The 27,531-nt window shown below is 42.1% G+C and overlaps 1 protein-coding gene across 5 annotated transcripts in view; it reads right to left on the reverse strand.

Annotated features, from left to right (window-relative positions):
• Window positions 1-27,531, reverse strand: part of UBR1 (ubiquitin protein ligase E3 component n-recognin 1) — a 236,491-nt gene that overhangs the window by 43,351 nt on the left and 165,609 nt on the right. For all 5 annotated transcript variants that reach the window (XR_016314153.1, XR_016314154.1, XM_089686886.1 and 2 more), the window contains exons 33-36: window positions 20,189-20,286; window positions 9,127-9,217; window positions 8,094-8,242; window positions 7,949-8,004 (exon numbers count right to left, since the gene is read on the reverse strand). Coding sequence is in view for 3 of the 5 variants with exons in the window: in XM_089686886.1 (XP_089543012.1) it covers window positions 7,949-8,004; window positions 8,094-8,242; window positions 9,127-9,217; window positions 20,189-20,286 (394 nt within the window). In the remaining 2 variants the exon portion in view is untranslated. The remainder of the gene's footprint in view (window positions 1-7,948; window positions 8,005-8,093; window positions 8,243-9,126; window positions 9,218-20,188; window positions 20,287-27,531) is intronic.

Genomic DNA, 27,531 nt, shown 5'->3' on the forward strand with positions numbered 1-27,531 from the left:
AATCAGGTGGTTGTCCTTTGTGATTAGTAGCTTGGTGAAGAATCCCCATTGGTATATCAGGTTGTTGTTGCAGAGCAATTGCATAAAGGAGACTACCGTATTTTTTGCTCCATAAGATGCACCTGACCAGAAGACGCACCTAGGTTTAAGAGGCAGAAAACAGGAAAAAAAAAATTCTGAACTAATGGACTGCAGACACAGTACAGGAGATGACCAGAGACTGCGGACACAGTACAGGAGATGACCAGAGACTGCGGACACAGTACAGGAGATGACCAGAGACTGCGGACACAGTACAGGAGATGACCAGAGACTGCGGACACAGTACAGGAGATGACCAGAGACTGCGGACACAGTACAGGAGATGACCAGAGACTGCGGACACAGTACAGGAGATGACCAGAGACTGCGGACATAGTACAGGAGATGACCAGAGACTGTGGACATAGTACAGGAGATGACCAGAGACTGCGGACAGTACAGGGATGACCAGAGACTGCGGACAGTACAGGAGATGACCAGAGACTGCGGACAGTACAGGGGATGACTGCTGACCTTTGGGGAGGGGGGGGAGCGGGTACCTGAATTTGACAGGTACCCGCTCTTACTTTCGCGGAGTTGTTCTTTGACCTTACCTGTTCCTCTATCCAGCCGCGCGCTGTCTACCCGGCTTCTGTAGTGTGGGCGCTCGGCTTGACAGCCGGATGCCCAGTGCGCATAAGCGAGAAGTGCTGCGCTTTGTGATTGGTCCGGCGGCTTATGGGATCTGTCATGTGTCCCAGGTACCGCCTTACCATTCACAAAGAGCACAGCTTCTTGCGCATGCGCACTTGGCACCCGGCTGTCAAGCACACTACAGAAGACAGCGCGCCGCTGGATAGAGGAACAGGTAAGGTCCCGCTGCAGAGCTGAGCGGCCGGCCCGGTTTTCTGACACAGCGGCGGTGGAAATACCGGACCGGCCGCTCCATAAGGCGCACTGACATTTTCCTCCCCTTTTTTGGGGGGAAAAAAGTGCGTCTTATGGAGCGAAAAATACGGTAATTTTTTGTGGGCTAATATAGTGTGCTGGGAGAAATCAGTGAAAAGAGAAAGCCCGCTGTATGGAGCTGGAAGTGGATTGATTTTTCTTGCAAAGAGCATTAATTCTTCTTTCACATGATAAAAATGAATTTTAGCAATAATATCCCTAGGTACATGGTCAGGGAGGAAGGAAGGTTTCGGTAGTGTATGCGCCCGATCTACAATCAAGTCTCTTTCCGGTGTATGTGTTAGCAATGTAGAGATCATTTGTTGTACATATCTTCTAAGATACGCAGCTGGAACAGTTTCTCCCACTCCTCTAAATTTGATATTGTTCCTACGTGAGAGGTCCTCCAGATCAGCAAACTTCATCTTTAGGGTCCTCAACTCCTCTTCTATATCATTATTGGCATCAACTAGCTCATTATAAGCAGTGGCAAACTCACCCATTTTAGATTCCACATGACCCATTCGTTCTCCCAGCGCCTCCATCTCTGCATTCACATTTGTCATAAAACTCATCATGTCCTTATATAAAGAACATTTGAGAGTAACCAGCATGTCTTTCATGACAGAGGTTGTTAAAGGAAGTTCCTCTGCAGAAAAATCTTCCAGGTGTTCTATGAATTCTCTAGTAGTATTATGAGAGAAGGAGTTATTAGATTGCTCACCTAATTGCTGTGTGTCTAGGGAGCATTGCTACTTGGTCTTCTGAGGACTGCTTGTCGGGGTGCTTTTTGTGGGTCCCTTGTGGCTGTGTTGTTGGGGAGAAGGAAGCTGTCTATTCTTCTCTTCCGGGAATTGTGAGGCCAGAGAACCGCTGGCGCCATCTTGAGGAGAGGAGACTCCCGCTGGAGTGAAGAACTCCGTCAATTTGCAGGGTCCCTCCTTTATGTTGCGCTTTCCCATTGGTCTGGAAGTGATCCCCACCATGTTGGAATACTGTATGGGGGTACAGAAGTAGTCCCTGCTTCCCCTCGTCGCTTAAATATGCAGAGATCGGCGGCGTTTACCGGAGCTCTCACACTAAGCAGCCATCTCCATCGGCTGCTGGCCACGCCACACCCGGGGAGCTGCATTTCATTGGTGGTAACATGAATTCACAAATGTACTGCTCTATACTGAAAGAGAAGCTACCATCATATTGTGCCCTTGGTCATTGTGCACTTTTCCAACATGACAATGATCCAAAACACACATCTAAAGCCACTGTTGCATTTCTGAAGAAGAACAGGGTGATTCAGTGGCCAAGTATGTCTCCTTATTTGAACCCAATCGAACACCTATGGGGAATTCTGAAGAAACAAGTTGAGCATTACTCTCCATCCAGCATCCAGGCTCTAGAAGAGGTTGTTCTTGAAAAATGGAAAAAATAGATGTTGCAATATGTCGCCAAGTTGTTCATTCCATGCCTAGAAGATTTGGTCATGAAAGTCATACAAAATACTAGATGTAGTAGTTTTTGTTGTGGGGTGTATTTATTTTTGCATGAACTTGAGTAAAACTGAAAATTTTGTAATCCAAGTTATATTATTAACCTTACTTTCATGTAATGAGCTAAACAAATGTTCTATAAAATGCAGTTTTGTCAAAATGTTTTAAATTGTTCTTGTGGTCATTGAGATATTGATTAAAATCTTATTTTCAAAAAGGGTGTACTCGTTTATGATGAGCACTATATATATTATTTTGGATTCACACTTATAGTTTTACATGTTGCTATTGAGTGGGTTTTAGACCATTTAAATCACCTTTGTGTTGCTACAGACATGTGAAAGCGATCTAAACCCATCCCTTATACGTGATCCAATCTGATCTGATAGGATTACCTTCTAATGATAGCAAAGGTAGCGCTGAGTGAATGTGCTTTTTCTATGAATAGATAAGAGACAGGGATCTCTTTCACATTGAACCAGCAAACACAAAACGCTCCTGCGCTTGGGGATGGACTCGATGCAGGCTGCAAGTTTATTTCAATACATCATCATCATCCACATTCGGTATGTGTAATGGGATTTAGGTATGTGTAATGGTGTGTATCCCATCTCAAAATCTTCTATGGTGTGTCTCCTTCACATACACTGAATACTGGCCTAAATGGCTGTCTTCTGGTCTTGTGAAGGTTAACAGCAGTGGCTTCTAATCAGGGGAGTTGTACCACTTGCCTCTCCCCTCTTGCCTGCACATGTTCATAGAACTCCTCTTACTACACTCTCATGATGCAGATTATCCCAACAGACATACTTCAGACCTTAGAGCAGCCCCAATTCCCGCACTTTCAGACTATGTATCAGCTCCGATACCTGCACCTTCAGATCTCAAGATCAACCCATATGCATGTGCTTCCTCAGCACAGCTATTACTGATATTAAAAAGGTGGGTGGGCCAGGCTTTGTAACGGACATCCTTGATTTCTCAACTACAGCCAAGCCATCATGTGTCAATGGAGAAGACATTGTGTGTCGTCCTGGCCTGATTTACAGACTGCTGGAATAGACCATAACCGCAGTCCACATATGAATTATTGAAAACTTGTCATAAACCTGAGGAATTCAATCTGATCATATAACAAAAAATAAGCTGAGATTTATCCTCACTGAAAACTGCATGCAGCTAAAGCTCTGAAAATTAGGATCGTTTCTAAAAAGACTACCTTGGCAAATCCTTCTCCCACCACTTGATCACTGGAAATGCCTCTAACATAAAAAGGACCAGAAAGCATTTTTGGGATACAAAAGTGCAGCCCACTGAATCATTAATCAAAAGTGCTGTTTAACACATAGCTGCATAGATTGATAAAGGGAGCAATTTGTCTAGAAGGCAGTGGATTGACACTTGCAACCTGTAACCCTTGCACTTATCTTTGTTGGAACCCACTTGGGAGAGTTTTGCTAAATTTCCTCCATTTGTAACTACCTAAGGAATGCTGCAAGCAAACGTTATTAAAAATAGGTTTGTGGTCCTTCTGTCTAAAAAACATCAGCAATCTTGGCTCTTCTCAAATTAAGTGTTATCAGAACATACTGCACATCACCAGAGTTCCACAATGAAGAGTGGAGCATTAAAAAAAAAAAAAAAATATATATATATATATATATATATATATATATATATAGATATATATAGATATATTTATTTTATTATACAGTATTTATATACAGTTCGCTCAGCGCTGTACATTACAATGGGAGACAGAACATGCGACATTACAATAACAATACTATGCGATACACGAGGGGTTCGAGGGCCCTGCTCCTTGGAGCTTACAATCTAGGAGGGAGGGGATAGTGGTACAGGAGGAAATAGCTGTGGGGGATGGAGTGGTAGGAAGAGTGGAGGAGGTTGGGAATTAGCAGGGGGTGGGGTAGGCTTCCCTGAAGAGGTGGGCTCTCAGGGTGCGCCTAAAGGAGAGAAGAGTAGGTGATAGTCTGATGGATTGGGGTAGGGAGTTCCAGAGTATGGGTGATGCCCTGGAGAAGTCCTGGAGGCGGGCATGGGAGGAGGAGACTAGGGAACTAGAGAGAAGGAGGTCTTGTGAGGAGCGGAGAGTGTGTGTAGGGTAGTACTTGGATATTAGGTCGGTGATGTAGTTTGGGGCAGTATGGTGGACAGCTTTGTACATCAGTGTTAGTATTTTGAATTTGATCCATTGGGCAATCGGAAGCCAGTGGAGGGATTGGCAGAGGGGGGTGGCGGAAACAGAGCAGTTGGTAAGGTGGATGAGTCTGGCTGCCGTATTCAGGATCGACTGAAGCGGGGATAGCCTGTGGCGAAGCAGGCCAGTGAGGATGGAGTTGCAGTAATCGAGTCGTGATAGGATGAGGGAGTGGATGAGCTGCTTAGTGGTTTCTGGGGTTAGGAACGTTTGTATTTTGGCGATGTGGCGGAGGTGGACTCTGCATGAGTTTGTTAGTGATTGGACTTGGGGCTGGATAGATTGGAGTCAAGAATGACACTAAGGGGTTTATTTACTAAAGCTGGAGAGTGCAAAATCAGACTCACTTCTGCATAGAAACCAATCAGCTTCCAGGTTTCATTGCCAAAGCTTCATTGAACAAGCTGAGGTTAGAAGCTGACTGGTTTCTATGCAGAAGGGAGTCTGATTTTGCACTCTCCAGCTTTAGTAAATAAACCCCCAAGTGTCAGGTACCAGCTGGCGAGGGCTTTAGAGACCCACAGACCGAGATTCCCCAGGCCGCGGAGTCTAAGCCCCAGACTGCTTATTCACCAGAGCCCCTAATGGTGGGGATGGACTTGGAGCAGACTGAGACCAGGTCGCGGCCCCCGAGTACCACCCAGCTGTGGTAGAGATAATTGCCAGTGGTACGTAGCGGGTATGAGCCTGTTGTGAAGAGGCGGAGCAGACCTAGGAAGTAGCAGATGGATCCGAGCAGGGTGGATGGATCCGAGCAGGAACAGCGAAGTCAGACAGGCCAGGTTGGCAACAGCGGAGGCAGACAGTACAGGGCAGCAGGCTAAGAGTAATCGGGTCACAGGCCAGGTTCAGCAACGGGAGGTCAGAGAGACAGGATCAGGCAGAGAATAGTCAAACGAGCCAAGGGTCAGAGCAGGAGACAGTCAACAGAATCAGAGTCAGGCTGGGTCGGCAAAAAGGCAATCACAGGAACAGAACAAGCAGGAATCAACAGGAACAAGACCATACGGCAATTTGAGCATACAAAGGGCCGGTTTAAATAGTGCGCCTGCACTGTCATTGGTGCCAGGCGCGCGTCCGCGAGTGCGCATGCGTGGCCGCTGCTGTTGCCTATGTCCTAGTGCCCGCCGGCTAATGTGCATTGGCGTTCTGCGCATGCGCAGACCCGTGCGCCGCTGCGAGCCCTGGGATTCCTGACACCAAGTACTCTGGCCTGCGGAGCGGGCCTGATGGTGGCATTGTTGGACGTGATGGAGAAGTCAGTGGGGGGTGGTGTTCGGGCTGGGGGGGGAAGACTAGGAGCTCGGTTTTGGAGAGGTTCAGTTTAAGGAAGTGGAGCGACATCCAATTTGATATGTCGTTCAGTAGGCTTGTGATTCAGGCGGAGACTGAGGGGATGAGGCGAGGGGTCGAGAGATAGATTTGCGTGTCGTAGGCATAGAGGTGGTAGTTGAAGCCGTGAGAGTGTATGAGTTGGCCAAGGGAGGAGGTGTAGATGGAGAAAAGAAGGGGGCCGAGGACAGCCTTGAGGGACCCCAACATAGAGGGGGAGTGAGGGGGAGGTGGTAGTGTTATAGGTAACGCTGAAGGAGCGTTGTGATAGGTAGGACGAGAGCCAGGATAGAGCGGAATCTCTGAGGCCAAGGGAGTGTAGTTTTTTTGAGGAGGAGGGAGTGGTCAACTGTGTCAAAAGCCGCGGAGAGGTCGAGGAGTAGGAGCACTGAGTAGTGGCCATTAGATTTGGCGGTTAGCAGGTCGTTGGAGAGTTTGAGTAAGGCAGTTTCGGTGGAGTGTAGGGGATGGAAGCCGGACTGTAGGGGATTGAGGAGGTTGTTGTCGGTGAGGTGGAAGCTTAGGCGATTGTAGACTAAGCGCTCGAGGAGTTTGGATGTGAATGGCAGCAGGGAGATGGGTCTAAGGTTGTTCGGGTCAGTGGGGTCCAGGGAGGGCTTTTTAAGTATGGGAGTGATGTGCGCGTGCTTCAGAGGGAGGGGAATGCGCCAAAAGAGAGGGAGAGATTAAAGATGTGGGTGAGGGAGCGTAGGATGGAGGAGGGAGGTCGTAGGAGTTGTGAGGTGGAGGGACGGGCTTCAGAGAAAACCTTGGTGACCTCCTCAATGGTAGTAAGGTCGAAGGAGTGGAGTGTTGAGGGGGCTTCAGTGTGAGGAATGTTAGATGAGGTGGAGGTCTGAACATTGGTGAGGCCGAGGGAGAGGGGTGATGAGGGGGTTGCTGTGTGAGGGGGAATGGGTGGGGAGGAAGTTTGAGCAGCGGCGATGTCCTTGCAAATTGCGTCAATCTTGTTTTTGAAGTGATTGGCAATCTAAAGGGCGGTGAGTGAGGTGCTGGGTGGAGGTGGGGGCGGAGAGAGTAGAAAGTTGAAGGTGGAGAAGAGCCAGTGAGGATCGGAGGAGGGTCTTGATGAGGGTCAGGAAGTAGGCTTGTCTGGCAGCGTGGAGGGAGGAGGTGTAGGTGTGGAAGGCAGATTTATAGCGGGTGAATTCTAGCTGGGATCTGGTTTTGCACCATAGTTGCTATATATATATATATATATATATATATATTTTTTTTTTTTTTTGTGCTTTTGCTGTAGGGCAGGTTATATCCAACCCACATCTGAACTGGTTGGAATCCCTAACGCCAAAAAACTCTGTTTTATAGATGTATTAATCCTATAAAAATGAAAATGCTGTTTTTATCAGTGACCTTCGTTTTTACCAACATCTTCAATAAATATAGTATTATATATTATTGTGTGTGTTTGTCTAATAACACGGTTTAATTTATCATTAAAAATTAGATAAGCCTCAGATAAAAGAAATGGTTTTCAAAAAAATATAAAAAAAATTCACAATCTTTTTAAAACTCTATATTGTAAACCAAGCTAAACCTGGAAAACAACATGGATCGGCTCAGCAATGCTGAAATACACTAGACAAAGCCCATACCTGATATAGTAGGTAGAATAGTAAACAATATCATCCGTAGATTGTGGTTAATACAGTAGAGATCATCATATACTGTTTTTGTTTTTTTGTTTTTTTAATGGTTGAACTGGATGGATTTTTGTCTTTTTTTCAGTCGGACTAACTATGTAACTATATACGAAAGTTAATCTACAGCTATCACCAGCTGCTCTAGTTATAAAAGTTAATATTATAAAGCAGCACAGCCTAAGCCAAGGTCAAGATAATACTCTTAAGAGTCAGATAGCATTGAAAATGTGCAGTCTAATAGTCACTCACTTGACCCTGTCCCCTGTCTTCCTTACCTGACGATTCTGGAAAGATCCAAACAAAGGCTTTTCTTCATCCTGTACTAAATTTTCTGAAATGAAATAAGATCCATTAGACATACACTGTGACTTCTCAAACTGTACACATATCTGTTTACAGATATCTGAAAATCATCCTTACCAAGGCACTGAATTGTATATGCACACGTATTCCATGTCATCATAGGTAAGCGTGGGTCAGTTTCATTCGGTGGAACATTCAGGCCTACTCGGTACACGGTGGTGGCAAAGTGGACTAGCATTTCTTTTGTGCTGGCAGAAAAATTTGGCCTAATTTTTAAAAAAATTACACTAATTACTGGTTTCTTTTGACCATTAAAGATAAAATGCATAGCACGTTTTATAAATGGCCAATATGGCTACCCAGAGATAACCTTTTAAACATCATGAGAACACAAATAATTCATGGTAAATCTAAAATGTCATAGATATCAAACAAGGAAAGGTAAGTTCTTTGGTTCCTAAAAGAGAAATCCAACCTAATGTATTTGGCAGAGGCACAAAAGTAATACAGATGTATTAAGGTTATGTTACGACACTAAGCATTTCCATATTAAGTCCTCTATTTCTCACAGAAGACCGCTCCATGAATTATCCATGAAGTTTACTCTGACACACAAGCTGGAAGAAGGCCTAAATACATTAAAGGCTGATGTATGAAATATAAACTTTAAATACATTATCTTGTTATCCATGTTACCCAGTCGGCTTCCAATTGTCATTTCTACATTCAAAATCTTAATCTAAAAAACTTTGGTTACAACAAAACATTTCCCTGTTTGCATTCTCTTCATATATTGGCCTCTGAAGTGATCTGCCTGCATAGAATTGGCTGGCTTCACAGTAACCTGTAGTAAATAAATATGCATTACCCCAAAATACTGTATTGTGTGCATTGCTAGCAATTTAGAGATTTAGGACCTGGATGACTTGCCATAATTTAGATTAGTCTCAGAGGGAGACTGACTTTCAGCATTGAAGAAGTATGGTTGCACTATAAAAGCCTACTGGTTTGGTCATTTTAAACAAGAGAAATAACCTGAAACCCTAATCATAAAGCTAAAATTGTGAGCATCTTTACCGCTGCTGAGTTGGGAGTCAGCAGCCACACAGCAAAGAAATGCCTCTACTGGCTTAATTACTAGAATACTCACGGTGCTTGTACCCCAAAGCTGAGGATGGAGCGAAATTCATGGCTTTGACTGTCTCCACTCTTCATGAATTCAGGTGATATGGACTTATCTCCTATCAGAGATAATAAATAAAAACAGTCAGCAATTTCACTCCTGCACATACTTGTACAAACCAAAAAAATCTGTTTGCATCTCACTTAACTAAATAAAGTAGATTTATGGGCTATCACTAAATGTAAAACTGCTCCCACCCCCTTCTACCCTATACTAGTTAACCTGGAGAAGAAAGATGGATATTCTTACCTCTTTTTATGCCGCTCTGGTCCAGTCACCACTCTGTCAGCTAGCAGCGGCTTCAGAAGAGAGGAGATAGAGAGGACAATGGATGACCCATAGTTAGCCCATGGGTGACCTCATCACTCAAGCATTCCAGTTGTTGGGAGTGCTCTGTCCTCTCCCCTGTAGCTGGTGCTGGCTGACACAAGGGAGATTACATGACCAAACTGGAAAGCCCTGAAAATAAGTACAGTGAGGAACAGAAGTATATGAACACCCTGCGATTTTGAAAGTTCTCCCACTTAGAAATCATGGAGGGGTCTGAAATTTACATTGTAGGTGCATTCCCAGTCTGAGAGACAGAATTTAAAAAAAAAAATTCAGGAAATCACATTGTATGATTTTTAAAGAATTTATTTGTCTTGCACTGCTGAACATAAGTATTTGAACACCTGAGAAAATCAGTGTTAATATTTGGTACAGAAGCCTTTGTTTGCAATTACAGAGGTCAAACGTTTCCTGTAGTTCTTGACCAGGTTTGCACACACTGCAACAGGGATTTTGGCCCACTCCTCCACACAGATCTCCTCTAGATTGGTCAGGTTTCGGGGGTTGTAGCTGGGCAACATGGAGTTTCAGCTCCCTCCAAAGATGTTCTGTTGGATTTAGGTCTGGAGACTGGCTAGGCCACTCCCGAACCTTGATTTGCTTCTTACGGAGCTACTCCTTAGTTATCCTGGCTGTGTGCTTAGGGTCGTTGTCATGTTGGAAGACCCAGCCCCGACCCATCTTCAATGCTCTGACTGAGGGAAGGAGGTTGTTGCTCAAAATCTCACAATAAATGGCCCCATTCATCCTCTCCTTAATACAGTGCACTCGTCCTGTCCCCTTTGCAGAAAAGCACCCCCAAAGCATGGTCGTTGTCATGTTGGAAGACCCAGCCACGACCCATCTTCAATGCTCTGACTAAGGGAAGGAGGTTGTTGCTCAAAATCTCACAATAAATGGCCCCATTCATCCTCTCAATACAGTGCACTCGTCCTGTCCCCTTCGCAGAAAAGCACCCCCAAAGCATGATGTTACCACCCCCATGCTTCACAGTAGGGATGGTGTTCTTGGGATGCAACTAATCCTTTTTCCTCCAAACACGACGAGTGAAGTTTAGACCAAAAAGTTCTACTTTGGTCTCATCTGACCACATGACTTTCTCCCATGCCTCCTCTGGATCATCCAGATGGTCATTGGCAAACTTCGGACGGGCCTGGACATGTGATGACTTTAGCAGGGGAATCTTTCATGCAATGCATGATTTGAAACCATGACGGCGTAGTGTTCTACTGACAGTGACCTTTGAAACTGTGGTCCCAGCTTTCTTCATGTCATTGACCAGCTCCTCCCTTGTAGTTCTGGGCTGATTCCTCACCTTTCTTATCATCAGTGATACCCCACGAGGTGAGATCTTGCATGGAGCCCCAGTCCGAGGGATACTGACAGTCGTCTTTAGCCTCTTCCATTTTCTAACAATTGCTCCAACAGTTGATCTACTTTCACCAAGCTGCTTGGCAATTGCCCCGTAGCCCTTCCCAGCCTTGTGGAGGTCCACAATTTTGTCTCTGGTGTCTTTTGACAGCTATTTGGTCTTGCACATGGTAGTAGTTGGCATCTGACTGACTGTGGGGTGGACAGGTGTCTTTAAAGAGCTCAGACAGGTGCTACTAAGTTAGATTAAGGAGTGGAGTAGAGGTGGACTTTTTAAAAGGCACAGTAACAGGTCTTTGAGAGCCAGAAATCTTGCAGTTTCTTAGGTGTTCAAATACTTATGTTCAGCAGTGCAAGACAAATAAATTCTTTAAAAATCATACAATGTGATTTCCTGAATTTTTTTTAAATTCTGTCTCTCAGAGTGGGAATGCAACTACAATGTGAATTTCAGACCCCTCCATGATTTCTAAGTGGGAGAACTTGCAAAATCGCAGGGTGTTCAAATACTTCTGTTCCTCACTGTATATGCATCTTTCTTCTACAGGTTGATTAGTATAGGCGTTAAAAAGGGGGCTGGGAGTAATTTTAAGATTAAATCGTGTTAGCTCGGAATTCTACTTTAAAGTGCTTGTAAACCTCAGACATGAAATATGAACGAAGTATATCCCTCTACAGTATAGTGTGTACTTGTTTCAATTAAGAACACTTAGGGCTTGTTCACACTTGACTAAATTTCTAACTCTTCAAAAATGCCCCGTAGCGTTAGACAGGCGTTAATGAGCTGAGCTTTAGCATGGGCGTTCTATAAGCGTTAAAAATGCTCCCCGAACGCCCTATGCGAGGCTTTGAGGCGTTTTACAAGCGTTAAAACCGCAATACACACACCTATAGTAAACTCTAATGCTATTAACCCTCTGAAAACGCCTGCCAGGCGTTTGAGGAGCATCACCAGACTTGAATGGAAGGCGTTGAAAGGCTTCAACTCCTCCTGACTTAACATGAGGCTTCAATTTTGAAGCGACACGAACGCTTCATGCTATGCTAAATGTGAACAGCACTGTGTACTCACCATAGAATTATTTCCAAAGGCATTTGAAGAGTGTTAAAAACGTCCCTCAAATGCCTGCTTTCAAAAATAGTGTGAACTAAGATTTAGTGTCATTTCTGCCTGCTGTTTTGTTCCTCTGCTATCAGCATGAATCACTTCTGACAAGTTTTCCTGACACAAAAAGAAAAAAAAAACAGAACAGGGGAGGGGATTTCCAACACACAGCCTGTGACGGACATCCTCAGATCTGTTCCTGTGTGCTGTGCTAAGTGGGAGTGTCCCTTCCCTCCAATCAGGGCTCAGAGCCGTCCTCACTGGGCGTAATTTCAGCTCCCAGTCCCAAGTTTTCTCAAAGTTCAGACAAGCTTTAGAAATTCTGAACTTTGGACACATATAAAGAGAAGAGAACACTACAGATAAAAAGGTACAACTGATGCAGGAGGATCTGTTTCATCTGTGTGCATCAACTAAGGCCAGTCACTTTACTGGGTTTATGTAAAGGGTTTTTGCAACCACTTTTGGAATCAAATTTACCATTGTTACATCATCAGAAGTGGATTTCCAATATTCCTTTCAGTCAGTTTTGTCGGCTCAGATGCAACTGCAGCACTCTAGCTGACTATCAAGCTCAAGGTGTCATTCTAAAAAACAGGTTTCTCGAGAAAGGTCATAAAGAGGAGGATATTCCTCAGGCGATTTTCAAATATTAGTAAAGTGAAGGATAAAGACCCTCAGTCTCAGATTGAAATCCCCACCTTCCTAACACTTAGAGGGATGTTCCAGTGCCGAAAGAAGAAATTATGACTTGTGTTCATATTCAACATGGATAAAAACTAATTACTGATAGGAATGGCCGGTCTTAAGGCATAGAGGAATTTTTAACAGGTGATATATCTCATCACCTGTCCCTGTAAACTATGTTACGTGGGTTGTACCATAAGGCCCTTGCGAACTAGGTTTGGAGAACACAGGCAAATTGTAGAAGATGATGCCCCCCCAGTCCAGCATTGCTAGACATTTCATATAACATCACAATAGTAACTCCTCCAAACTTGGAGTCATAGGCATTCAATCTATACCAGCGGCTCTGAAAGAAGGCAAGAGGTTCAAAAAATGATGCGTCCAAGAAACCTATGGATATTCAAACTAGGCAGTCTTACACCCAATGGTCTAAATCAGTGGTTCTTAACCTTGTTGGAGGTACTGAACCCCACCAGTTTCATATGCGCATTCACCGAACCCTTCTTAATTGGAAAAATAAAATATGATTTTTAAAATTCAAAACATAGGTATATATTTAGGAATATATTTATACATAGGTGCACAAAATGAACAAAACCGTTAAGAACAAAGAACAAAACCATTAAAACATGATTTTCACACAAAAACAAAAACATAATAATGAATATTTACTGCACGAATCATATGAGTCGGGTGTGGGTCTTCACCTCTGCCGAACCCGCGAGACTGACTCACCGAACCCCTGGGGTTCGATCGAACCCAGGTTAAGAACCACTGGTCTAAATGAAGTATTGGAAGTTAATACCTTCATATGATCTGTTCAAACACCTTTCAATATTTTTTCATGATTCCTCTTCATTTGCCATCATTTCTTGCCTTTTGCGGCTACAACCATTTGGGATCTCTCGTCATGGTAAGAAGCCCCCAACCACCTTTCTCTCTCTCCCCCCTTTAGGTCATTCCACATTACAAAACCTATTGGCTGCTGCTGGCAAGAATCAATATTCAGGTCACTCCCTTACTAAAGATAGTAGCTTCCGTTTTTTTAGACAGTGTAAGGTCTCAGGCAATGGACATTTTCAACAATGTCCCAAAAAAAAAAAAAATATTATATATATATATATATATATATATATATATATATATATATATACACATATATACATATACATACACACACACATATATATATATATATACACACATACACATACAGTGGGGATCGAAAGTTTGGGCACCCCAGCTAAAAATTTGTATTAATGTGCATAAAGAAGCCAAGGAAAGATGGAAAAATCTCCAAAAGGCATCAAATTACAGATTAGACATTCTTATAATATGTCAACAAGTTAGATTTTATTTCCATCATTTACACTTTCAAAATAACAGAAAACAAAAAAATGGCGTCTGCAAAAGTTTGGGCACCCTGCAGAGTTAATATCTTGTACTGCCCCCTTTGGCAAGTATCACAGCTTGTAAACGCTTTTTGTAGCCAGCCAAGAGTCTTTCAATTCTTGTTTGAGGTATCTTTGCCCATTCTTCCTTACAAAAGTCGTCCAGTTCTTTGAGATTTCTGGGCTGTCTGTCACGCACTGCTCTTTTAAGGTCTATCCATAGATTTTCAATTATGTTGAGGTCAGGAGATTGTGAAGGCCATGGCAAAACCTTCAGTTTACGCCTCTTGATGTAATCCCCCGTGGATTTCGAAGTGTGTTTAGGATCATTATCCATTTGTAGAAGCCATCCTCTCTTTAACTTCAGCTTTTTCACAGATGGCATCAAGTTACCATCCAAAATTTGCTGAAATTTTATTGAATCCATTTTTCCTTCTACTCGTGAGATGTTCCCTGTTCCACTGGCTGCAACACAACCCCAAAGCATGATTGATCCAACCCCATGCTTCACAGTTGGACAGAGGTTCTTTTCATTCAATTCTGTGCCCCTTCTTCTCTAAACGTACCTTTGCTCATTCCGGCCAAAAAGTTCAATTTTAACCTCATCGGTCCACAGAACTTGTTTCCAAAATGCATCAGGCTTGTCTATATGTTCATTTGCAAAGTTCAAACGATGATTTTTGTGGTGAGGACGTAGAAGAGGTTTTCTTCTGATGACTCTTCCTTGAAGACCATATTTGTACAAGTATCTCTTTATAGTGGAATAGTGTGCCACAACTCCAGTGTCTGCCAGATCTTTCTGGAGGGATCGTGCAGTCAAACGTGGGTTTTGAATTGTTTTTCTCACAATCCTGCGAGCTGTTCTGTCTGATATTTTTCTTGGTCTTCCAGATCTTGCTTTAACTTCCACTGTTCCTGATGACTGCCATTTCTTAATTACATTCCGAACAGAGGATATTGACATCTGAAAACGCTTTGCTATCTTCTTATAGCCTTCTCCAGCTTTGTGAGCGTCAACTATTTTCAGTTTCAGTTTTCTAGACAACTGCTTAGAAGAACCCATGGGGCTGATTGTTGGGGCAAGGTCAGATGAGTCTGGGCATTTAAAACCTTTGAGATTGACATCACCTGGTTTTCCCAGACGATGATTGAGAACAATCCATGACACTGGCAGGTCTCAGCTTTGCAAAGGGGGCAGTGCATGCTATAAATTCTGCAGGGTGCCCAAACTTTTGCAGATGCCATTTTTTTGTTTTCTGTTATTTTGAAAGTGTAAATGATGGAAATAAAATCTAACTTTTGTTGACATATTATAAGAATGTCTAATCTGTAATTTGATGCCTTTTGGAGATTTTTCCATCTTTCCTTGGCTTCTTTATGCACATTAATACAAATTTTTAGCTGGGGTGCCCAAACTTTCGATCCCCACTGTACATACAGTTGTGTTCAAAATAATAGCAGTGTGTTGAATAAAGTGAATAAAGCTCAAAATCCTTCTAATAGCTTGTATTTCCATACACACAAATGCATTGGGAACACTACACATAGCAGTGTTTGTATTCTTGATTACAAACTCAAACATTCACTATATAAACTGAAAAAATGTTTGAAGAGTATGCTTTCCTTGAATCACTTAATTAATATTTAGTTGTATAAGCACTGTTTCTGAGAACTGCTGTACATCTGTGTTGCATGGAGTCAACCAACTTCTGGCACCTGTGAACAGGTATTCCAGACCAGGATGATTGGACTACATTCCACAGTTCTTCTCTATTTCTTGGTTTTGCCTCAGAAACTGCATTTTTGATGTCACCCCACAAGTTTTCTTTTGGATTAAGATCCGGGGATTGGGCTGGCCACTCCATAACGTCAATCTTGTTGGTCTGGAACCAAGATGTTGCACGTTTACTGGTGTGTTTGGGGTCGTTGTCTTGTTGGAACACCCAATTCAAGGGCATTTCCTCTTCAGCATAAGGCAGCATGACCTCTTCAAGTATTCTGATGTATTCAAACTGATCCATGATCCCTGGTATGCGATAAATAGGCCCAACACCGTAGTATGAGAAACATCCCCATATCATGATGCTTGGGCAACCATGCTTCACTGTCTTCACAGTGTACTGTGGCTTGAATTCAGTGTTTGGGGGTCGTCTGACAAACTGTCTCCGGCCACTAGACCCAAAAAGAACAATCTTACTTTCATCAGTCCACAAAATGTTGAGCCATTTCTCTTAGGCCAGTCAATGTGCTCTTTGGCAAATTGTAACCTCTTCAGCACATGTCTTTTTTTCAACAGTGGGACCTTGCGGGGGCTTCTTGCAGATAGCTTGGCTTCACATAGGCGTCTTCTAATTGTAACAGTACTCACAGGTAACTTTAGACCTTCTTTGATCTTCCTGGAACTGATTGTTGGCTGAGTCCTTGCCATTTTGGCTATTCTTCTATCCATTCGAATGGTAGTTTTTTGCTTTCTTCTACGTCTTTCAGGTTTTGGTTGCCATTTTAAAGCATTTGCGATCATTTTAGCTGAGCAGCCTATCATTTTCTACACTTCTTTATATGTTTTCCCCTCTCCAATCAACTTTTTAATCAAGGTACGCTATTCTTCTGAACAATGTCTGGAACGACCCATTTTCCTCAGAATTTCAGAGAGATATGCACTGTAACCAGCATGTACAACATTTGCTGCCTTCCTTCCTTAAATAAGGGAAATAATTACCGCCTGTTTTTCAAAGAATGAATGACCTCACTAATAGAACTCCACACTGCTATTATTTTGAACATTCCCCTTTCATTTAGTGATTCAATTACACAGAATCAGCAGCATGCATGTCATGACTGTTGGATTTCTATTACTCTACTACACCTGCTAGTAAATTATTTGCCATGTAGAAATATCATTTCTACCAAAAACAGTGATTGATCAGGTTAGTGATGTCTGACTGCTATTATTTTGAACACAACTGTGTATATATATATATATATATATATATATATATATATATATATATATATATATATATATATATATAAAATATATGTATTTATTTAAAATATCTTATTATATAAAAAAAATTCAGGATTGATGAGAATAATCTCAATATCGGCTTTAATGAGGTTCACCTAATTTATTATTCCTACGGTCTTTCGCTTAATTGCTTTTAATGATACGAGTCTGTTTGTACTTAGCTGTGTTGATCTGGTCTTTTTGGACTTACAGTTCCTGTGTTATCTGTCTTGATGACATTTCCAGCCAGAATACAGATCAGCAGGGGTTAATGATAAACTCTCACTATTTAATCTGCGGTGGTAAGCTATTGTGTTAGGCTGATGAAGGAAGTTTGTTGTTCTTCCAAAAAACGTGTTCCCTAGAGTCACACATACTCACTACCTCTGTGGGGTTACCAGGCTGCTCATCCTTTCCTGCATGACAATTCTTTGCAGCGAAGCTTCGGTTCCAGCGACCTGCTGATACACTGATTCGCTAGTGCACACAGCGGTTGAAGCTCTTTACACTTTTTGCTATGCTCCTGGCTTTGCATCTAGCTCTCTAAGACGCCCATCCTCTCTGTACCTCCAGTGGCTGCCTCTCCATTCAGCTCACAGTGGATCAAGCCATCCATTTGCCTGCGGTTATGGACTTTTGCCATAATGACATGGTTGCAAACACTTCACCCTTGTGAGTGCAATAGTAGATGATTTTAATGATCTTTTTAATAAATTGACATACTACACTATGTTGGTTCCTTGGGCGCCTTTCTCCCCTTACAGAAACACACACATTTTTCTCACATACATACGCAGTGCCTTGAAAAAAAAGTATCCATATCCCTTTATTGGGATTTTATATGATAGACCACCACAAAGTGCAACATACAGTGAAGGAAATAAGTATTTGATCCCTTGCTGATTTTCAATGTTTGCCCACTCAAAAAAATTATCAGTCTAAAAATCGAATGGTAGGTGTATTGTAACACAGAGACAGAATAGCAACAAAAAATTCAAAAGAAATGCATGTCTAACAAATTATGCACTGATTTGCATGTTCATGAGGGAAATAAGTATTTGTTCCCCTTCACAAAACATGACTTAGTACTTGGTGGCAAATCCCTTGTTGGCAATCACAGAGGTCAGACGTTTCCTGTAGTTGGCCACCAGGTTTGCACACATCTCAGGAGGGATTTTGGCAGATCCTCTCAAAGTCATTAAGGTTTGGTGGCTGACATTTGGCAACTCGAACTTTCAACTCCTTTCACAGATTTTCAATCAGATTAAAGTCTGGAGACTGGCTCCGCCACTCCAGGACCTTAATGTGCTTCTTCTTGAGCCACTCCTTTGTTGCCTTGGCCGTGTGTTTTGGGTCATTGTCATGCTGGAACACCCATCCACGACCCATTTTCAATGCCCTGGCCGAGGGAAGGTTCTCACCCAAGATTTGACAGTACATTGCCCCTTTGATGCAGTGCAGTTGTCCTGTCCCCCTAGCAGAAAAACACCCCCAAAGCAGTATGTTTCCACCACCATGTTTAACAGTTGGGATGGTGTTCTTGGGGTCATAGGCAGCATTCCTCCTCCTCCAAACACGCTGAGTTGAGTTGATGCCAAAGAGCTCGATTTTGGTCTCATCTGACCACTACACTTTCAACCAGTCCTCCTCTGCATCATTCAGATGTTCAGTGGCAAACTTCAGACGGGCCTGGACATGTGCTTTCTTGAGCAAAGAGACCTTGCGGGCACTGCAGGATTTCAATCCTTGTCGGCGTAGTGTGTTACCAATTGTTTTCTCGGTGACTGTGGTCCCAGCTGCCTGGAAATCATTGACAAGATCCTCACGTGTAGTTCTGGGATGATTCCTCACTGTTCTCATGATCATTGACACTCCACGAGGTGAGATCTTGCATGGTGCACAAGACCTAGGGAGACTGATAGTTGTTTTGTGTTTCTTCCATTTGCGAATGATTGCACCAACTGTTGTCACCTTCTCACCAAGCTGCTTGGCGATAGTTTTGTAGCCCAGTCCAGCCTTGTGTAGGTCTACAATCTTGTCCCTGACATCCTTGGACAGCTCTTTGGTATTTGCCATGGTGGAGAGTTTGGAATCTGATTGTTTGATTGCTCCTGTGGACAGGTGTCTTTTATACAGGTAACAAAATGAGATTAGCAGCACTCCCTTTAAGAGACTGCTTCTAATCTCAGCTTGTTACCTGTATGAAAGACACCTGGTAGCCAGAAATCCTGCTGAATGATAGGGGATCAAATACTTATTTCCCTCATGAACATGCAAATCAGTGCATAATTTGTTAGACATGCATTTCTTTTGAATCTTTTGTTGCTATTCTGTCTCTCAGTGTTACAATACACCTACCATTCGATTTTTAGACTGATCATTCCTTTGTGAGTGGGCAAACATTGAAAATCAGCAAGGGATCAAATACTTATTTCCTTCACTGTAGCTGAAGGACAGGGAAAACCTGGGCTCAATGGCCGACTTGAGACGCCCAGGAAAAACAATATAGGGATGGAATCTACTAACAGCTGTTGAGCAGTACACTAGCTTAGTGGTTAGCACTTCTACCTTTTAGTATTGGGGTTCCAGTTCAAAGGCCATCCAGGATGCAACCTGCATGGAGTTTGCAAGTTTTCCTTCTCACACTCCAAAGACGTGTTGGTAGGTTTAAAAGAGATGCAGTGTAAATTGACCCTAGTATGTGTGCACATGTACATATGCATTTGAACGAGGACTGTTGTGAATGTACAGCATGGAAAGAGCTGCATAAATTGTCAGCACTATATAAATGTCTGTAATGAATAAATAATAGTACAAAATGTTCAAATTCATGCAAGAAATGCAGCAGAAGGTAAGAGAATGTCCTTTCTCCTTTAGAACACATCATGCCCTCGGGGATGGCATCTAGGTTTATGTGCCCAGTGTGCATTTCTCCTTTAGGCAACTGTATATCCCTTACTGTGAAGCTGTATCCCTTAATGGAAAAATGTTAAATACACACTCAATCAAAGCGCACTATTATTTCCCTTTAAATATAACACTGTATATTTGTAAAGAACAAACTGTTTTCATTCTACAAAGAAACAAAATGTTACATGAATTCAATTAACTTAATCTACATTGACTGAATAGAAGAACCTTTGGGGATTTTCAAGTTGTATCCCGATATTCTGGTCATCACAACATCCAGCCAGCATGAAAGCGATAAAACTTGTCTCAGAGCTTCAGCATCACCACTGCAGAGAAGAATATAAAGTAAATGTATACAAGCTTTTTGTTATAATTAAATAGCCATTTTAAAGAATCTAAAATAAGTATTACACATTTTGCAGATGAAACTATGATCTACTATAAAATTTGCTCTTCTTAAATATAGAATATATTGCATGGATAACATAGGCCAGCATACATTTAAGTGCCTCGAATCTTAGACTTGTTCCTGGATATATTTGACCTGCTGATTCCAAAAATCACCACATTTTTCCTACCAGCTGTAGTTTTTGAGATATAGCATAAAAGCATTATAAACACTCTTCACTCTGGTTGCCCATCAAAAATCAGGATATTTTATTGTAGTGTTTTATTTAAAGTAGAACTATAGGCAAAACTTTTTTTTTTTTAAATTTTCAATAGAGTAAGGCTGGCCATACACTATACAATTTTCTGTCCAATTTCCTTTAGATTTACCTTTAACTATGTAGTGCAAGAGCCTGCCTAATTGGATACAATTGAAAGTGTTGTTAGGTTTTACCTCCTATTATATAGTTTTTGGTAAATCTAAACCAAAAATCTCAAGAAAATTGTATAATGTATGGCCAGCCTTAGGGAGGGTTTTTATTATTATACAGGATTTATATAGCGCTAACAGTTCGCTTAGTGCTTTACAAAATGAAGGGAGACAATACAGCGACTATTCCGTTCAATACAAGATGGTTAGGAAGGCCCTGCTTCTGGGAGCTTACAGTCTAATAGGGAGGGGCTGGTGAAACAAAAAGGTAATAACTGTGGGGGATGAACTGATGGGAAAAATAGAAGGCTTGGTTAATAGCTGAAGGCAGGATAGGCTTCCCTGAAGAGAGATGTTTTCAGGGATCACCTAAAAAGAAAGTCGGTCAGATTGGGGTAGAGAGTTCCATAGGATATTAGAGGCTCTGGAGAAGTCCTGAGACAAGCATGAGAGGAGGCGGCAAAGGAGCAAGAGAGCAGAAGGTCTTGGGAGGAGCGGAGAGGACAGTTTGGGTAATATTTGGAGACAAGATTGGTGATGTAGTTTGGGGTGGATTTATAAATGACTTTATATGTTATTGTTTTGAATTTTATTCATTGGGCATTGGGAAGCCAGTGAAGGGATTGGCAGAGAGAAGTGGTGGACACGGAACAGTTGGTAGATGAGTCTGGCAGCAGCATTCATGATAGACTGAAGAGGGGATAGCCTGCAATTAGGTAGGCCAATGAGGAGGGAGTTGCAATAGTCAAGGCAAGAGATAATGAGGGAGTGAATAAGTTGCTTAGTGGTTTCAAAGGTTAAAAAGGGGCATATTTAATTCTCTTCAGGAATCACGGGATGTCCCTCCGGCGGAATTTTTTCATTACCTTCAATTGCGGCATTGGCTGCTCTTATTGCAGGGCACTTCTGTCTTCCCATAACAGAAATCTGCCTTTGAACTGCTTTGCCAACAGCGGCCGGGCGCCCCAGGCCTTGTTTCCCTTCTTTATGCAGCTTTGAATAGACGCTCGTCGCATACTTCTCTTTCATATGTTGTTCAGTGGGAGCGCGACCTGGGAGTGGCTGTGGATCCGGGGGACTGGAATAAGTCCTGGTCACTCATAGCTAAATGCTCATTCAATACGACCATGCTGGAGGCGGCTTACAAGGTATTGTTTCGTTGGTATTGGGTTCCGGCTCGTTTGGCACAGGCAAATCCTGCATGCAGTGATCGATGCTTTCGGGGTTGTGGCCATCGTGGTGATGTATTGCATATCTGGTGGTCATGCCCGAGGCTGCTTCGTTTTTGGTCTCGTGTGTTTGGCCTCCTTTTCACCTTGTTCCATCTCTCTATACGACGGGATGCTCAATATGCTTTGCTTCATTGCCCCATACCGGGCCTGTTGGCTCATCAGCAGAAGTTGGCTTCCTATTTGTTTTTGTCGGCTTCTAGAACAATTGCTCAGGCCTGGAAGAGCCCGTTTGTCCCTCTTCAGGGGGTGCGGGACCGTATGACCACTATGATGCTCAATGAACAGATGTTGAGTATCTGCAATGACTCCCAATGTAAACTCTTGAAAATATGGGAGCCGTGATTGCAATATACCTTTCCCACGCTCCCCCCGGCTAGTCTGGGGATGTGATGTTGTTCGGCTTTGGCGTTCTTGGATCCCTGCTCTTGGTTTGGTTATCTTTTTTCTTTCGTACTTCTCCTTCCTCCCCCCCCCCCCTTTTTTTTTTTCCTTTCGGTTTGCTTTTGGTGTGGCAGTGGATAGCGGCCTTTATTCTGAGTTAATATCAGTGTTATATTTATGTTTTGTTATTTAAGTACCATTGATAGCCCCTGCGTGGGCGATCTTTTGCCCTGTTGGTGTTAGAGCACTGATTTCTTTCGTTTTATACTTCTTTTATGTGCAATTGATAGCCCCTACGTGGGCGTGATTTGTTGCTCCTGTGTTGTTATTAATTAATAAAAACCATTGAAATACAAAAAGGGGCATATTATGGAGATGTTATGGATTACACCTAGCATCGACAAACAAAAGATTTCCCAGCAGCACTTACCAGCAAGCCTGTGAAACAACCAATTTGGCCATGTCTAACAGTTTGCATTAAAAACAGAGGGTTTTGTTTGCACACATCTGCAAACACATGCGTAAGCCACAGTCCCACATCAATGGTCCTCTGTATACTGTGGACCTAACTAAAATTTCTAAAGCCTCCACAGTACAAATGGGTAGGTTAAGGGAAGGTGTGCCTAGAGGAGCCCATCTCTCCTTAAAAAGGTACAGGGACGCACGGGCCGCCCAGCTATACCAAAATGACAGCAAAGGCATCCAGTGCATCCCTGCATCCAAGTTAACCAACTACACAAAAAATGGCAACCGTCCCAACCTATAACAAGCCTTAGCAGTAAGGTGCACATGGAAGGGCAATGCACATCGCAAGACAAACAAAAGATTTCCCAGCAACACTTAACAGCCAGTCTGCGAAATAACCAATGTTTTTTTTCTGTGTGTAGAAGGTTAACTTGGATGCACTGGATGCCTTTGCTGTCATTTTGGTATAGTTGGGTGTCATGTGCGTCCCCGTAACTTTAAGCAGGGATGGGCTCCTCCAGGCACACCTGCCCTTAACCTATCCATTTGTACATGTGCTCCTACTGTGGAGGCTTTGGAAATTTTAGCAGGTCCACAGTATACAAAGAACCCTTGACGTGGGACTGTGGCTTACGCATGTGTTTGCAGATGTGTGCAAACAAAACCCTTTGTTTTTAATGCAAACGGTTAGACAGGGCCAAATTGGTTGTTTCGCAGGCTGGCTGGAAAGTGTTGCTGGGAAATCTTTTGTTTGTCTTGCAATGTGCACCTTACTGCTAAGGCTGGTTATAGGTTGGAATGGTTGCCATTGTTTGTGTAGTTGGATTACACCTAGCACCCTGACATGAAGGGAGGGATTGATGGTTGTATTATTGATCTTGATGGAGAAGTCAGGGGAGGGGGCATGGGCTGGTGGGAATACTATGAGCTCAGTTTTAGAAAGTTTGAGCTTGAGGCAGTGGTGTGAGATCCATGCTGATATGTCAGTTAGTACGTTAGTAATGTGAGAGGAGACTGAAGGAGTGAGGTAAGGAGTAGAGAGATAGATTTGTGTCTCATCAGCATAGAGATGGTACTTAAAGTCATGGGAGTTTATCAAATGACCAAGGGAGGAGGAGTAGATGAAGAGAAGGGTCTGAGGACAGAACCTTGAGGGACCCCTACAGTAAGAGGGAGTGGAGAGGAGAAGACAGACTTAAAGGCAACACAAAAGGAGGGCTGTGATAGTAGGAGGGAGAACCAGGAGGGAGCAGAGTCTCGAAGGTCAAGAGAATGGAGTTTGAGAAGGAGGGGATGATCAACTAAATCAAAATCTGCAGAGAGGTCTAGTAGTAAGAGTATGGAGTAGTGGCCATTGGTTTAGCAGTTAGTAAATCATTAGTGAGGTTTAGTAGGGCAGATTCAGTGGAGTGTAGTAAGCGAAAACCAGACAGTAAGGGGTCAAGAAAGTTGAAAAAATACAAACTAGGTCACAGAAGAAGTTAAACATGTGCAATGCAAAAACAAATATACTGTATATGTTTTGCTTTGGATCTATTTAAGTTACTAATTTCGTTTTTTTGCATTTATAAAAAAATTAGTTTTGTTTAGTAAAGTTTTGTTTATTCATTTTTGACTGGATTCAAATTTTTCCAATGGATTCGAAGTATCGGAATCCAAAATATTGAATCAATCCAAATTCATGTTGAAGAATAGCTTGTTCAATTGTATTTGAAATTTGAATTTCTGAAGACTGTTCTATTCTATTCCTTTATTTTCTATTCTTTTATTTGCATTCTATTTCAGTCTATTTTTCAAAATTCCAATTTTGGAAGATGGCTATATTCTTTCTATTCTATTCAAACCCTTTATTTTCTATACTTTTCAAAATTTGAATGAAAGAAAAAACAGCTATATTCTAACACTAATACACAGTTTTTGAAGGAAATTAGTACTATGCTAATATTTTGAACTTGTTTTCAAATTCAATATGAATTTCGGATGAAATTGTGCTTCATTATTTCAGATTCGTTTAAATTTGTTATTATTGTAATTTGGTGATTCAGAAACATCATTTGTCTGAAAATTTTGTCTGAATTTTGATTCGGAACTAAATGAACAGCACATGTCAAGAACAAGATGATCAACAAGATCTTTACAAAAACTAAAGAAATTCTATACTATAAATTTCATCATATCTAAGAAACTTGAACTGATACAGTCTAGACAATGCAATTGTCTGAATCAGCACCCCAAATAACAGATCTAAAAAAAAAATCAAGGCACCAATAAAAAAAGATTTTTTTGATTGGCTGTAATTCATTATCTTTTTTTTTTCATTCAGAATTTATTTTTAAAGTTTTTATCATATTGATAAGGCAAAGTTCCTCTTTTTGAAAAAAAAAAAAGTACATTTTTGCTGGCAAAAAAAATGTGCATTTATTATCTTTTTGCGTTGCACCCTCGTTCAGTGGATCGCAGGTGCATAGTCAGGCTCCTGCAGACACACCTACAGCTCTGTGCCGATACCTCTGTAAAAATAACAAACAAAAAAAACAACTGGACAACACAAAGTTTAACTTACCTGTAAATTCTACATGCTGGAGTACAACACACGGCCGCAGGCCTTGTATTCTTAGGCTATGGTTATATGCAGGTTACATTCAGGTGATTGGACACCGCCAGAAAACTTGCTACGGACACCCCTAGAGCAAGAGTATAAGTGCTGGGGCCTAGCCAGTGACGTCACACTTATGCTGAGATTGGTGTCTCAGTGTTTGTGTTATTGTGTTCTGATTTTGTAAGCACTTGTCCATTTTTTTTTTTTATAAAAAGCAAGTTTTAAAGGTATAACACTATTGCAACTCTGTTTGGCAGGATACTGAAAAGCTGAGCATGTGAGAGAGTTTACATCTTGCTAACATCACCAGCATTGCTTAAAAGCATTTATTCAAGTGCATATTGATCTGCTAAGAGGCTTAATATTTGTGGTGAAGGAATCACTGGGAAACATCTGTGTGCTGGGTGGCTTTTCACAAGAGTCATCAGGATTTATTTGGACTAAGCACTTTTGGAACGAGCACCTTTGTGGACTTTTGCTTAAATCAATTACCTATTCCGAAAAAGAGAAAAAGAAGAGAGGGAAACAACACCATCCCTCAAAAATGAGGCACGTCATCTAGATAAAATCAATCATTTATTTCATACCCTGAAACCCTCAAGTTGAAATGAACTGAGGGTTGCTGTTTTGACTGGAGGGTCCTCCTGTGGGACTTTAGAGAAGCAACCTTCTCTTAGGGAAGAAAAAGTCTGGCTTAGGCTGTGTCCAAGATTATATCCAGGTGTTCCAGACAGTTTGAGGGCTGGAGAGAAGATGTATACAACTGTATGAACTAATTATACAGCTAAAGGTTTGAAGGAACTGAATTGTACTCTGGATGTTGATTGCCAAGATTGGGGCTGAGGAGTCCCTCAGTAGGAGGTTGTTTAGGTACATAGTTACAATGGCTGAAAAAAAGACAAAAGTCCATTCAGTTCAACCATTAAAAAAAAAAAAAAAAAAAAAAGTTATAATCCTATACCCTAGTTGATCCAGAGGAAAGCAAAAAAATCCAGCAAAGCATGATCCAATTTACTCCAGCAGGGAAAAAAATTCCTTCCTGATCCCCCAAGAGGCAATCAGATATTCCCTGGATCAACTTTACCTAGAAATGTTAGTATCCAGTTATATTCTATGTATCTAAGAAAGAATCCAGGCCTTTTTTAAAGCAATCCATGGAGGTGGCCAGAACCAACTCTTGAGGGAGTCTATTCCACATTTTCACAGCTCTCACTGTGAAGAAACCTTTCCGTGTTTGGAGATTAAATCTCTTTTCCTCCAGACATAAAGAATGCCCCCTTGTCCTCTGTGATGACCTCAGGATGAATAACTACACCGAGTTCACTATATGAACAACTGATGTATTTATACATGTTGATCATATCCCCCCTTTTCAAGAGAGAATACATTCAGTTCCTCTAATCTTTCCTCATAGCTGATCTCCTCCATGCCTCTTATCAGTTTAGTTGCCCTTCTCGGTACTTTCTCCAGTTCCCCAATGTTCTTTTGTGAATTGGTGCCCAAAACTGAACTGCATATTCCAGATGAGGTATTACTAATGATTTGTACTGGGGTAAAATGATATCTCTCTCTCTGGAGTCTATACCTCTTTTAATACAAGAGAGGATTTTGCTTGCTTTAGAAACTGCAGCTTGGCATTGCATGCCACTATTAAGCTTGTGATCTACCAGAACTCCCAGATCCTTCTGGGAATGCCCTGGGTTCATAGAAGAGCCGCGATATAGGAGATGGTCAGTATACTGTAGAAGTAATTAAGGAGCTAAAAAAAAAAAAACATCTGGGAGAACCCATCAGATGCCAGGCTTGTGAAATATATAGAAAACCTCTGCTTCACAGCTGAGACAGGCGCCGCCTATGGGTGTTATTGCACATTTTTTAAACGCAAGCAAAGCATGCATTTTCTCTGCAGGTTGCGTGTGCTTGTAAATGCGCAGATGAAAATGCTGCCAGAATGGCAATGCATGCATGATGCGGAAAATCATGTTAATGTGAACCAGGGCTTATCCTTCCTTTGTCCCTCAATGGCTAAGAAAGAAAGTGGTTTATTTCTGTCTGTGTTGCTGTTGGAAAGGTCCCC

Source organism: Staurois parvus, unplaced genomic scaffold (genome assembly GCF_062004578.1).
Source record: "Staurois parvus isolate SC_StPar_1 unplaced genomic scaffold, SC_StPar_1.0 ptg000414l, whole genome shotgun sequence".
In the NCBI taxonomy this organism is placed as follows: Eukaryota; Metazoa; Chordata; class Amphibia; order Anura; family Ranidae; genus Staurois; species Staurois parvus.